Source organism: Hibiscus syriacus, unplaced genomic scaffold (genome assembly GCF_006381635.1).
Source record: "Hibiscus syriacus cultivar Baekdansim isolate YM2019G1 unplaced genomic scaffold, ASM638163v2 tig00111621_pilon, whole genome shotgun sequence".
NCBI classification, from domain to species: domain Eukaryota; kingdom Viridiplantae; phylum Streptophyta; class Magnoliopsida; order Malvales; family Malvaceae; genus Hibiscus; species Hibiscus syriacus.
The window spans coordinates 1573391-1587446 of NW_024063138.1; the positions used below are offsets into that span (position 1 = coordinate 1573391).

A 14056-nucleotide genomic window follows, 5' to 3' on the forward strand; every position below is an offset into this window, starting at 1 on the left:
TTAATTATTTTTTTAATATATAACTATCAAACAAACTAATTAAATAATTTTTTATTTATGTATGATAGAACTTAAACTAACAATAATATAACTTAAACTAACAAACTAATTAACTAATTTTTTGTTTTACCCTAAACCCTAAACTAACAAACTAATAATTTAAAATAATAAACTAATTTAAATAAAATGAAAATTTACCTCGATGTTTGCCGGACTCCCTTTCTTCTTCTTCCTCTTATTCATTTCCTTTCTCTCAACACTCTTCTCCCTTTCTTTCTTATGATTCCTTAATCCCATATCATACCCCATATATTAAAGGGTCGGCTGCTTCAATTCATGCACCAATAATTGAAGACATCACAAGCCGTTGGATTCTCGTGGATTGCAGCAATAATGGCTGCATGAAGCAGCAAATGATGTTGTATGAAGCAGCGAAAATGATGCTGCAATAATGCAACGAATAAAGCTGCATGGAGTAGCGGGGAGCAGGAAATCATGCAGGAATCTCGCCGGGATCACATGGCGACCTACCATGTTGCCCAGCGTGCATGGCGACCTACCCCACGTTCATGGCTCATGCATCACATAGCTCATTCGGTTCATGGTTCGGATGCCCTCGCATAGCTCGCTCGGATGCCCTGGCGACCTACCTCGCACGGATGCCATGGTGACCTTCAACAGCTCTCTCAAAATGTATGGCGACCTACGACGACACTGTGAATTTCACCCTATCTCAACAAATAATATGACCAAAATATTATCACGTGAAATAAATAGTTTGATAACATTATCTCTAGAGTTTTGTCATTTTTTCCTATTAAAGATAATCTACAAGGAGTATGTATTTGAATCGGAAAAAATGTTTAACTTTTAGAGCGTGTTTAACACGGAGGGTAGAGACGTGTGGGTAACGCATGGTAGAAACAAGAAGCACAGAGAAATCCCAGAGACGTACAAATCCCATTTTATAAATGGCGGCGAATTCTAGGTTGCCCGCCACGTTCCTTCTAGCAGTTAAAAAGTAATTACTTTACTAATAAATAAATCAAGTTTGAAACTTGAATAATAACGGTTCATTTATTATAAATATAAAAATATAATATCAAACAAATTTATTATTTTAAGAAAAATATATAATTTAAAATAAATTAATTATATTAATATATTATTCTTTTTAAATTAATCAATTTAATTCGATAAAAATATGATCATACAATATAATGGTTAAAAACTTAATTAAGTAATTATAAAATAAAAAATACAAACTCAACCGTAAATGATAAATACCCTCGACAGTAACATAATAATAAAAGATGATGACATGTTAATAATTGGTTTTATCATAATACAAACGCAATACATAGGAGATTATTACATGTATATATCAATATAGAGAACTGATTTGATAGTTTAAAAAATAACTATTAAATGAATAGTTGAAAATAAATACTCTCAACCAACAAATATTCTTTTATTAGGTTAAAATATTACAAAGTAATATATGTTTTAAATATTTTAACTATTTGATAATGAGTGTAAATATCTTTAGGGTTGTTGATGTTTGAACCCGTAGACTCTAAAAATAACAATTCCTTTAAATACTGAGATTTAATATCCTAAATCAAAATAAAAGAAAGAGTAAACATTGTCTTAGCAAGTTTTTTTCTACTTCCCATTTACATGAGAAAGTTAATAGAAGTCATATTCTCGTGTTTAAACAGAAAAAAATCTCCAAACTATGTTGCATTTCAAGGAAAATAATTAAAATTTATCATACTAAATATTGAAATCACATTTAAACTAGATTTGTAATTTTAAAAAACTTTTATTATATCAATCATACTTTTAACTCTTAATTCATAATATATTGAAAAACAACAACTGAAAATTATTATTTTCAGTGATATATTTAATAATCTAAGATGAAAATAATTTTATAAAAGTTTTAGATGAAAAAGTATAAAATATAATAAACAGATAAAGATTTACTTGTCACAATGTAAAATAAATTATAAATTCAATGTATTTTATTTCTTTCAAAATTATATTATTTTTTTAAAATTTACATTTATCAAACAATTTAATTATATTTAATAATGAATTTTAAATTATTTTTAAAATAAATTTTATAATAAAAATTTCAATACTTATTTTTTTTAATTTATTAAACATCACCTTAATCTTATTTAAAATATTTTTATTAAATATTATGTTTTAATTTTAAAATATTAAAAGAAAAATAATTTATAATTTTATTATTTAATTAAATTATATTTTTAATAAAAATAGTATAATTAATTTTAATTTGACATAGCTTAATTAGAAGCCTTTTATATGTATGGCTATGAAAAAAATATAATATTAATAGGAAAACTAAAATAAAAATAATGTAATTAATATAAAAAATACAAAAACAATTTTATAAAAAATTATAAGAATGAAAATTATTCATGAAACTATTATTAAAAATATTTTAAAATTTTAAAATCCTGATATTTATTCTAACTTATTATTAATACATTATTACTATTTTTTCAAAAAATCAAAAGTAAGCAGTGACGCCAGGACAAGCGAGTGATAACAAAGGTGTTCAGAAAGATTACCAGCATAACCTCAAGTGATTAACTTAATTAGGATGATTTATTTAATCAGTAATTAAAGTGCCAGATTAGAGGGGCTAGGGGAGTGGTCAAAGGGTTTATCTCCTAAATAAAACACGGGTAAGTACACAAATTGTCATATAATTATAGGATATTGATTTATTGTGTCCCCGAATATGATGAGTTATTTTATTGAGTTACTCGACTATTAAAAATTACAACATGATCACTTAACTATTCATTATGTTTTAAACTCGTTCTTTTCCATTTAAAAATTAATGATTATTTGAGTTGAACGTTAACATGCTGGCTGAGATATGATGGTTGTTTGAGATTATGATATCATATTTTATCATATCTCAATCAACAGATTAACGTCTAGTTCAGATTTTTGTTAATTTTTTAACGATAAATAATGAGTTTAGAATATAATAAATGATCAGGTGACCATTTTATAACTTTTAATAATCGAAATATTAAACAAAGCAGTATCATATATAGTGGCAAAACACAACAGACGTTAGTGGGGCCACAACCCCCCCCCCCACAAAATTTGAAAAATTGTAATTTAAACCATTAAAATTTTAAAAATATTTAATTTGGTGTCCATAAAAAAATTTAGAAATTCACATTAATCTTTAAATTTTTTTGATTATTCTTAATTAAACTCCTCTCATAATTTTTAAAAAAATTCTCATTAAGTCTCTTAAAAATTTAAAATTTTTGGTTAGACCATAATTTTTTTGGAAAAAATATAAACTGAACCCTTCAAAATTTTAAATTTTTTAATTTAAAACTATAAATTCTTAAAAAATTTAAGTTGACCCTCAAACTTATCATTAAAATTCCGCCAATGATCCCCTAATCAGGGGATCATTTGTGTATTTTACCCATAAAACAATTTGACCGACTAACGGCGAGCAACACAGCCGGGTATCTTGGGCCTCACGTACTTCGACAAGCTGATTCAGCATTCCATGACGTACTATTGGACCAAAGTCCACCCACGGGACCAACTCCCCGAAATCGGACGCCACCGTCGGGACGTGGCGCCTTGTTCGTCACCGGGATCTTCGCTGTTATGAGATGTACGTACACACTGATAATACCCGATCATTATGAACCAAAATATCTTTTTTCATTAATTATATTTATGATATTATTACCATCTTTGCCATTATTCTAATTCCAACTATTGGAAACATCCTATAAATCGTCAAATTCAGAATTTGAAGACTCAACTCTGCCTCTCTACGACTGTACCTTTTTTGATTTCCTTCCTTATTTGATTTCCTTTTCTACTGGGTTTCACTCTCTCCTTTTACATCTCTTCCTTTTAACAAAACTTTAGTCTTCTCTCACACCTTTTTGCAGATTTCTGATTCAGCCTTGTCGATTCAAGTTTCAATCTTCTCTTTGACGGTTCTTTACCCTTTTTCAATGCGCACGGACGGAATCTGAGACCAAAACATCATACTATACCAGACATGGATTCAACTATCTTATGTCCGATCAAGTACACCGAGCACAAAAGAGTCACAAAAATGTTCAGAAAGCCGTCGTTGAAATCCAAAAGAGCTGCTTCCGATTATGACCATGACTCTACGAACAGCGGTGTTCCTAGGGTTCCGAGAATCGTACGGGTGTCCGTTACGGACCCTGATGCAACCGACTCATCTAGCGACGATGAAGCTGGATTCATTGGTCGGCAGAGAGTGAAGTGCTATGTCAACGAAATCAACATCCAATCCTCTTGCAACAATGGGAAGAGGAAAGCCGCCGCTACCTACGTCGCAACCGCCTGTCGTAGACCGGTTAAGGTTTCTTCGGGTAACGGGAATGGTAGGAAGTTCAGGGGTGTACGGCAAAGACCCTGGGGTAAATGGGCGGCGGAAATTCGAGATCCTGCTCGACGTGTACGGGTGTGGTTGGGTACTTTCGACACTGCTGAAGAAGCCGCCATGGTTTATGATAATGCAGCAATCAAACTCCGGGGACCTGATGCTCTGACCAACTTTGTTACTCTGCCGGCTAAGGAAAACATGGAAAAGCCTGAAAATATTAAAGTGGCTTCTGGGTATGAATCAGGGGATGAGTTATCTCGCAATCTTTCTTCTCCGACTTCTGTTCTTAACTTTCGAACTCAGTCAAGTGAAAAAACAGCAACCGAACCGGAAAAGCCAGTTCAAGAACTCCAAGAAGAAGAGAGTAAACCGTCGCCGGTGGTGGTTCCTATCAAATGCGAGTGGCAAACTGAAACGAACTTGTTCGATCATTCGGGAGACTATTTGCCGCTTGATTTCCCTTTTCTGGACGAGTTTTTCAACGTTTCAGTTCCCGAGTTATCGTTTTTAGATCAAACAGCAACGGAGTTGCCGGTAAGTGAAAATTTTAGCGACGCGTTAATCGACGTAGCTCAAGATTTTGCTTGCTGTTCATCATCGTCGTCGTCTATTTCTCAAGTGGACGATTACTTTGACGATATCGGAGAAATATTTTTCTCAGATCCTCTTGTAGCATTATGAGAACAACTTTAACGGTTTCCTGGAGCGATGTAGCTGGAAAATTTTGTCGGAAAATTTAGATAGATGACCATTCAAAAAATTGGTCAACATATTAGACATTATTTTCTTTTAATGTTGGAAAGCACTATAATTTATTTGTTTAATTTCTCTGTTAAAAATAAAGAGAGAGTTGAGTGTGTTGTTCTCAAGTTAAAAATAAGTAAGCTGCTCTTACTTAATTTTGACGGGAAATGGAAAACCTTCCTTTGTTAATCACTTTCCGGTAAAATTACTTAAATAACACACATTTTCCTTTTTCAGTCTATTACATTTGTTACGGTAAAAGTGAAGTCCGTCAAATCATATGCCGACTTCACTGTTTATTTTAATTTTTAATTAAAAATTCAAAGTCGATATATTTACATACTGATTTCACTAATCATTATTCTATAAAATGACTTTTTAAATTAAAAAATAATGAATAATAAAGTCGGTAGATAAGTATATCGAATTTAAATTTTTTATAAATAAAATAAATAGTGAAATTGTTCGATCAATTTTAATTTTACTGTAATAAATATAATAAATTAAAAAATAAAAACGAGTGTGTACCGTTTTCAATTAAAAAATTCCAAGTGTAATATCTGAACAATTTCATCATCACTTCATACTCTGATTTGCCATTTTAGAAAGGAAAAAAAACTTTTACCATTCGAATGGATTCGATTGTGACGTGGCAAATAGATGCTTACTGTGATTCACGTGCGGGAATTAAAAAAATGCCATGCTGGCATTCCATTCAGCTTCATACGAGCAGGCGCAATTTACGGTCATGGCCGGCTAGTGAGTCTAGTCGGTGCCGCTCCGTCTCTGATGTCCAGACTCTTACTTATTTTCCATTTATTTTAAAATTAAATATTTGTCACATTATAATTTACAATTAGGATTTCAAATACTTATGCTATTGATAAAATTGGAAACAATAAATAATTAATTTCTTTTTAGACTAAAAACATTTTAATAAAATAATATTTATGCCCCTATTTTATATTTACTAAAATTAATTTTAATTTTTTTTATTAATTTATAATGTAATTAATAACCAATAGGATTCATTATAATATATGGTAATATGAATTGTCCCCTGAATCTAAGGTAGTAATGCGTTGTGAGTCGACTATTAAATGTTATAAAATGATCTTATGATTATAAGATATTGTTTTCCCGAGTCCCTCGACTATTAGATATTATAAAATGATCATATGACTGTTCATATATTTTAAATTCGTCTTATTTCGTAGAAATATACGACGTTTGAGATGGACGTTAACTTGTTAACTGAGATATGATAAAATATGGTTCTAGTGCTGTGTAGTTGTATTTTGTGGATCAACTTTTCGTTTATATTATGTTATCGAATCATTGCTTGAAATATTATGCTGTTGTGCCAATGCTTAAAAGCAACGACTGTCAAATTTTTAACGGAAAATGACGAGTTTGAAACATATAAATAGTCAGGTAATTATTTTGTAACCTTTCAGAGTCAAGGAATTCAATAAAATAACACTCTATAATTTAAAGATCATTTGTGATTTTTAATAGTTAAGAGACTTAAAAAAACATCACCCTATAGCCGAAGGAACATTTGTGTACTTTTACTCTATATCACGTTTTATCATTTACTACTCAATTTATAGATTTTAATTTTTTTTGTTTACTCATTAATAAGATATTGCGTTACATTAGTACTTAAATTCATATATTTACTCAATTTTTTTCTTAAAAAAATGTATGCCAATTTATTCCATCTTTACTTTCCCCAAGAATATTTAAATTAAAAATAATGAAAAAAGCAATTTATTAACAAATAATTTTACATAAAATGGACAAGAATTAATGTCGAAGAAAACAAAACCGTATCTACTTAACGTAATTTGGAAGGCTTTCGAATAACAACTTAGGATGTTAACTATAAAATGTATTGTCCTCCTTTTCTTAATTTTACGGATTTTCTTCTCCTTCTTGCTTTATTTTTGGGTAAAGTAAACAAATAGTTACTCGATTATATGATGGTGCTTTGTTGAGTCCCTCGATTATTAAAAGTTACAAAATAGTCCTTCGAAGGGTGTTTCTTTGTTAAGTCCCTCGACTATTACAAATTATAAAATGATATGTTAAAAATTTAACAATAGTCTAAGTTGGATGCTAACTTGTTGACTGAGATATGATAGTTTTTTTAACAATATGGGATTAGATTTTATCATATTTCAGTCATCAGGTTAACATCCAACTCAAATTGTCATTAATTTTTTAACGAAAAAGGACGAGATTGTAACATACTAAATAGTCGGGTGACCATTTTGTAACTTTTAATAGTCAGAAGACTCAACAAAGTAACACTCTATTATCGGGGATCATTTTGTAACTTTTAATAGTTAAGTGACTCAACAAAGCATCATCTTATAGGATGTTGCTTTGTTGAATCCATCGACTATTAAAAATATACAAGGTTTGTTACATTTTAGGGTAAAGTATATAAGGTTTATTACATTTTAGGGTACAATATACAAGGTTTATTAATTTAAGATGATTACAAGATAGTATATGTTCTAGAAACTCTCAATTATTTAACAATAAAAGTTTAATCACTTTTGCAGCACTAGTAAATCAAACCTGGGACCTCGGGATAACAATCATCCCTTTAACCACTGAGATAACTTAATTCGTACATTTAACTAATTAAATTAGTATTCATACGCTAAATGATATTAAAATGTCAATATTACATGGACTGCTCCCAACACCCTTAATGGGTCAAAACAAAATTGGGATAATCAATTTATATAATATTTTTGACCGGTATTATTTAATTATTATTTTTATTAATTTAGGGTGATTATAAGATAGTATCTATTTTAAAGATTCTCAATTATTTGACAATGAAAATTCAAATACTTTTACAGTCTTTGGCACTCAAACTTGGAGTCTTTAGAAATTACAACCATCTCTTTAACCATTGAAGTAGTTTAGTATGTAGATTTAATTAATTAAATTAGTGTAGGTACGCTAAATGATATTAAACTTTTGATTTTAATAAGGTAAACGTATATGAAATACTAAATAAAATAACACATTAATAGATTATCAAATATAGATTAATTGCTGTAGAAGTTTATAATTTTACTATAAAGCATCCCCAGCACAAAATCTTTTAAGCTTTTAACAATGTACGTGTCATCCTAAGTAAAAGGACTTTGTAATAGAACTTAATTTGATCGAATTGACAGAGCAAGGAGGTGTGTTGGTATTACAAAATATTAACTTTTTATCGAATAATTTAGTAATTTTCGATCAATAAAAAATATCTAATTTTTATGAATATTTATTTATGTGGGTGTCTATCTTTATCTATAAGATAAGATTTTGGTATACATTATTAGATCTCTAATATCAATTAGTTTTAGAGTTGTATATTACATCTACCACTTACGGTTATAAATATAGATGTTAGAGAAAGTATTGCACACAATTTATATTGAGATACTAATACAATTCTCTCTCCTTAGTCTTGTATCTCTTCTTCATGTTCTTCTTCTTATTGTATCATTCTTTCTTATTTCACAAGTGACGACAAGTTATCAACCCGAGTTTACTTAAAGAATTTTTAATTAAAGAATAAGTTTATCTTTTTCTAATTCAAGGTAAGTCATCTATCTTTCATTGTTCATTTTTCTTATACTGGAAGAAATTATTATACTGTTTCACTTCTAAAAGTTTTTGCCATTGTAATGGTTATGCAAAAGGCACTCAGAGCTCATACTAAAAATATATATATTATGAGCATTGTCAAAGGTTAAAGATGAATTTCAATTTTCCATAACGACTTTTAATATTTTCGCTTTGAACAAACTTGTTTTTACGATAGTTATCTCGAGCAAGTATATTATCCTATTACTTCAACTTTTAATTCAGGAATTTAATTTTAATTTATGATTTTTTTATCACATGTTAGACTTGTGTGACTACTGTTATTGAGTTCTATTATTTGCATTATTATAATCTTAAAAAGGGGATTTGACTTATTATGCTAATGGATTAACCTTAGTCTCCACTTGATTACCTAACGAGGATTACATATTTAGGTTGATTAGTATTATTGAACTTTTGACATATGTTGTTATTTTTTATGATATTTTTGGCATAGATAACAAAAGGTAAAAACTTAAAGGTTGATTAGTCAATACTATTTTTTTATTATTTACGAGATTTATTATTTTTATTTTATGGTTATGATTTTATCATGAAATGAATGTTGTTTTAGTGTTTGTGATAATGTAGGTGAGAACAATCATGATTATGATAACATTGTTAACAACCTTCATGTACACTTACCATGATTTATATTTATTTGTTGTTTTTCTCATAGTAAATCAATATTAACTTTTGTAGTACAAAATTTATTGAAAGCTCTAGAAGAACTAAATGTATTCCTATTCGAATAAATAATTTCATGATGGATAATATACTTTCAAGCTTTAAGAAAACTTGTATATTAAAATTGTCTAGTTTTCTTTTACTTGTACTACATTATGGTAAACCAAAAGTTTGTAAGTTTGTATGAATGGGATTGAATCACATGTTATGGTAAACTAGAAGTTTACAAGTTTAAAATTTTAATTAGTTGGCATGTTTGGTTAGACCATCTAATCAATAATGATGCTAAAATTATTGAGATTTACATAAAGTAAAAGAACATGAAGTTCTTGTGTTATTTGTTCTCAAAAGGAATTTAGAACATCACTAGTTAAAGTTGAGACTTAATGTCTTTCATATTTGATTGAAATATGAGCTCATTTAACCACAAAGTGGGAGATTTTGATATGATTTTAGTAGATACATCTTCGAGATAAATCACACATATGTTATCAACTCACAACTTGTAGTTTGTGAGATTGTTTACTTGATTAGAAAAGGAAAAGTTTTAGATTATGCAATTAAGACTATTCGTCTTGCTAAATTAAGTGAGTTTATATTCTAGGCTTTTAAAGATTATATTGTATATCAGTTTAAATAATTGTTACAAAGTATATTGTTTATGAACAAACAGTTTGTCTCCTTTTAATAGCTAAACTACGAGAACAAAACTTCTAGTATCTATATGATAATTCACATATAGAACTTATACGCATCAAGCAAACAAGTTATACTCCTCCTTATGATTGGCTAATGGTCAAAAGCCATATATTTCCCATTAATAAATTTTTGGTTGTCCATTATCGGTCCACCACAAATGCACAAAATTAGTATTTGAAATAGAGTGTGAAAAGATATATACATGTTGAGTATGAGCGTCACTTTATTGAATGTTTTAAGATTTTATGGCAAGAATTACCTATTATTTTTAATCATGGGGGGAGAAGAATCAGCTGGATGAAAAATATAAATGAATTATCATTTTATTTATATCAGTTTATATAATGATGTGAACTTGAAGTTCATAAGATATTTCATTACAAGTTAACTGCTAGAAATATTTACTGACCTAATGAGAGTAATCAAGTCTCATATACTAGCTGGAAATACTATAAAATTTAATTGAAATCCCATAAGGATAAAAAGTTAGAGCAAATGAATGTAAACTATGTTCGAAGCATGATACTTGGATTGGTTCCAACAATTAAAATTCTCGAAAATGAAAAGTAGTGTAAGATGGTCATATAGCGGAGACTGATGCTTTTGAGGAGACCCAAGACATAACTAATAATACAACTTTAAAAAAGTTTCAGGTACCTGAAAAATGAAAATAAAAATAATGAAAAGATCTCGATAATTCATGTCATTACGAGGAAAGAATGGAACCAAACTAGAAAAGTTATCGATAACAATTTTACAAACAATATTTCTATAGATGTAAAGAAATATTATGAGGAACTTGAATTGAAATCTATCCAAGAGTATAGATGTGAAAATAATTGGCCAAAATGTAAAGACGATATTCAAGTGAAGTTAAATCAACTTCCAAAACATGGACAAGTAGTCCAAACACCTAAAGGTGTAATACAAGTGATGTATATACCAAACAACTTGAATTATGAACATTTTTACTTCATGGTTGGTGAAATTACTTTATTACCCTTACAGTTATAAAAAACTTTATAATGTGTCTAATGATTTGTGGATCTCTATATAGTGATATATATCTCTGAAGGATTAAAATGTTAGAAATATTTGAAAATTCTTAGAAAATTTGTACAAATATGTTTACTTAAATATTTATATGGAATGAATTAGTCCAAGTGTATATGGTATATCTAAATCAATGAGAGCCTACTTACTCATATGTCTTCATAAAGACATCAAAATCAATTTATTATAATTATTGTATACTTTGAATTGAAACTCCAGAAGAGCTTTAAAATAAAATTCCTGAAGAGTTTCAAAAAGTATCTTGATTGTTTAAAGACAATATTTGAAATGTAAATCTTGAAATTAAGTTTTTTCTCGACTTGTAGATCGAGTACTTAAACATATATTTTGTCCATGAATGGACACATATTGAAAAGATATTAAAGAGATTCAATAAAACTATTGAGTAGCTCAATGATGGAAAGATTGTTAGATATTTTCCTTAAAAGGAGAGAAAAGAAATCTTTGGTTTTGAAGTATCAAATCTTAGTTGGTATATAACCATTATATCATAGTTGGTCTAGAAGAACCACATCTTAATTGGTTCAAAAGCACTATTTAAGTGCTAAAAGATCATTATCATTAAATTTTCAAACATTATTTGATGCATATACAAATAATCAAATAATGTAGAAATAGCTATTATAGATGAGACAAGATGGGAAAGTGTTTAGATAAAACCATTGACACAACATATCTAGAAGATATGTAATTTGCTTCCATATGATAAGATGTCGATTATCTTATGCAAAAATAATGTATAATGTATAGCTCAATTGAAAAAAAGATACACATCAAAGGAAATATATTCCCTAATGTTTTCACCCTCGTAATCTTCAAAAGAATAGTAGTATAAATATTTGATGAATCTTTTTAAGTGGTAATTTGAAAGATATGTTCACTATTGTATTGTTTACTTGAACATCTATTTAAGATTGAATTTTAATACTCAAGGATCTTATGTGATATTGACATGAGGGAGAGTAAATGCACGTTGTACTCTTTTCCCTTAACCAAAGTTTTTTCCCACTGGATTTTCCTAGTAAGGTTTTTAATGAGACAACATGTTATGCATATTAAATATATGTGTACTTTTTTTCCTTCATTAAGATTTTTTTTTCTACAAGGTTTTTATCTTAATAAGATTTTAACATAGCATATTATGTTCATAGACATCCAAGGGAGAGTATTATGAATATTTATTTATGTGAATGTCTATCTTTATCTAAGATAATATTTTGATATACATTATTAGATCTGTAATATATATTAGTATTAGAGTTTTATATTAAATTTACTACTTACGGCGATGAATACAGAGGTTACATAAAATATATATACAACTCATATTAAGATAATAATACAATTATTTTTTTCTCCTTATTCTTATATCTCTTTTGTTTGTTCTTCTTATTGTATCATTCTTTCTTATTTCACAATACTAATTAATTTTATTTTAATCATTTTTTTAATTTTAAAAAAAGGTTTTGCCGAAAGCTTAATTAAGTTGTCGTGAAAATGGCCCGATTGAATTTTGTCGACCAAAGCAATAACGACGAGTTAATTAATAGCTTTTAGGTCAACCATAATGTCTACTAATAGGTCGACGAATTAAATGTCGCTCGATCGACCATGTGTCGACTGTACTGCAACCGTCATATCTAACCATTGGCCCACAAAATCATTTTCATGGCCTGAGCCAATCCACATGCTAACTAAATTTAGACTTTGTTTTTCTTGATGTAGGTCCACTTCCAAAGCCACAGACAAGGTTACTCGATGAAACGTCTTATCAATATTTTATTAGATTTAATATAAATAAGGGTAAATTATAGTAATGATCATTGAATTTTTCTGATGTTTGCATTTAGGTCCCTCAAATTTTAAAACTTGCAATACAGTCCTCTAACATTCAGTCCGTTTGCAATATGTTCCCCGACGTAACTTGCCGTTTGATGCCGTTACACTGCCGTTTGAAGAAGATGACATGGCAGTCCTCAAATATTTAGTCCGTTTACAATATGGTCACTGAACTTTCAGGCGTTACATTTAGGTCTCCCAACTTTTAAAATATGTAATACAGTCCTCAATTTCATTCTAAACCCCAAATTTTAAAATAATTCAATTACATTTTAAACCCTAAATTCTAAAATATTTTAATTTAGGGTTTATAATATAATTAAAGTATTTTGGAATTTGGGGTTTAAAATATAATTAAGTGTTTTGGAATTTTGAACATGAATTTGCTATTTGATAGTGTTTTCTTCAATATAAATTTGAGGTTTTTTGCATACACATCCAACGGCTACCACACTTTGAACGTGAAAAGTGTACCTTTCACGTTTATTGGATAAACCGTTGAAGTAAAAGTAACAAGGTCAATTTGTTTTGTTCGCAGCTGCCACACTTTGGTATGACAATCCAGTATGTTTGGATGGAACTTGAGCATGCACATCCAACGACTATGAAAATAGTAAAGAGTTTTAGTTCATAAGACTACATCATACATCCAAGCAATAACTAAAATAAACCAAGAATATCAATTAATAACTCATTCAAAAGGAGGACTTAATAAATAAAGCGAAATAGGTTCAGTCATAGTCACTCTAAAAGCTAAGGCGTCAAATGGGTTGTTTAAGATAGACATTAGATGCCAAATACAATATTACCAGTTGCGAATGCATTAATGGCCTACCCTTTTAACATATAATTGATTCTAATGCTCCATGTTTAATGTTCCTCAATAGCCAAACATGATGAGAATCT

General features: G+C 29.0%; 1 protein-coding gene across 1 annotated transcript; it reads left to right on the forward strand.

The window, feature by feature from the left end:
- The first annotated feature begins 4086 nt into the window (after positions 1-4086).
- Positions 4087-5206, forward strand: LOC120165929 (ethylene-responsive transcription factor CRF4-like). The gene has a single exon (XM_039175360.1). The coding sequence runs from the start codon at positions 4088-4090 to the stop codon at positions 5123-5125; it is 1038 nt and encodes a 345-aa protein (XP_039031291.1). The 5' UTR covers position 4087; the 3' UTR covers positions 5126-5206.
- The last annotated feature ends 8850 nt before the right edge of the window (positions 5207-14056 follow it).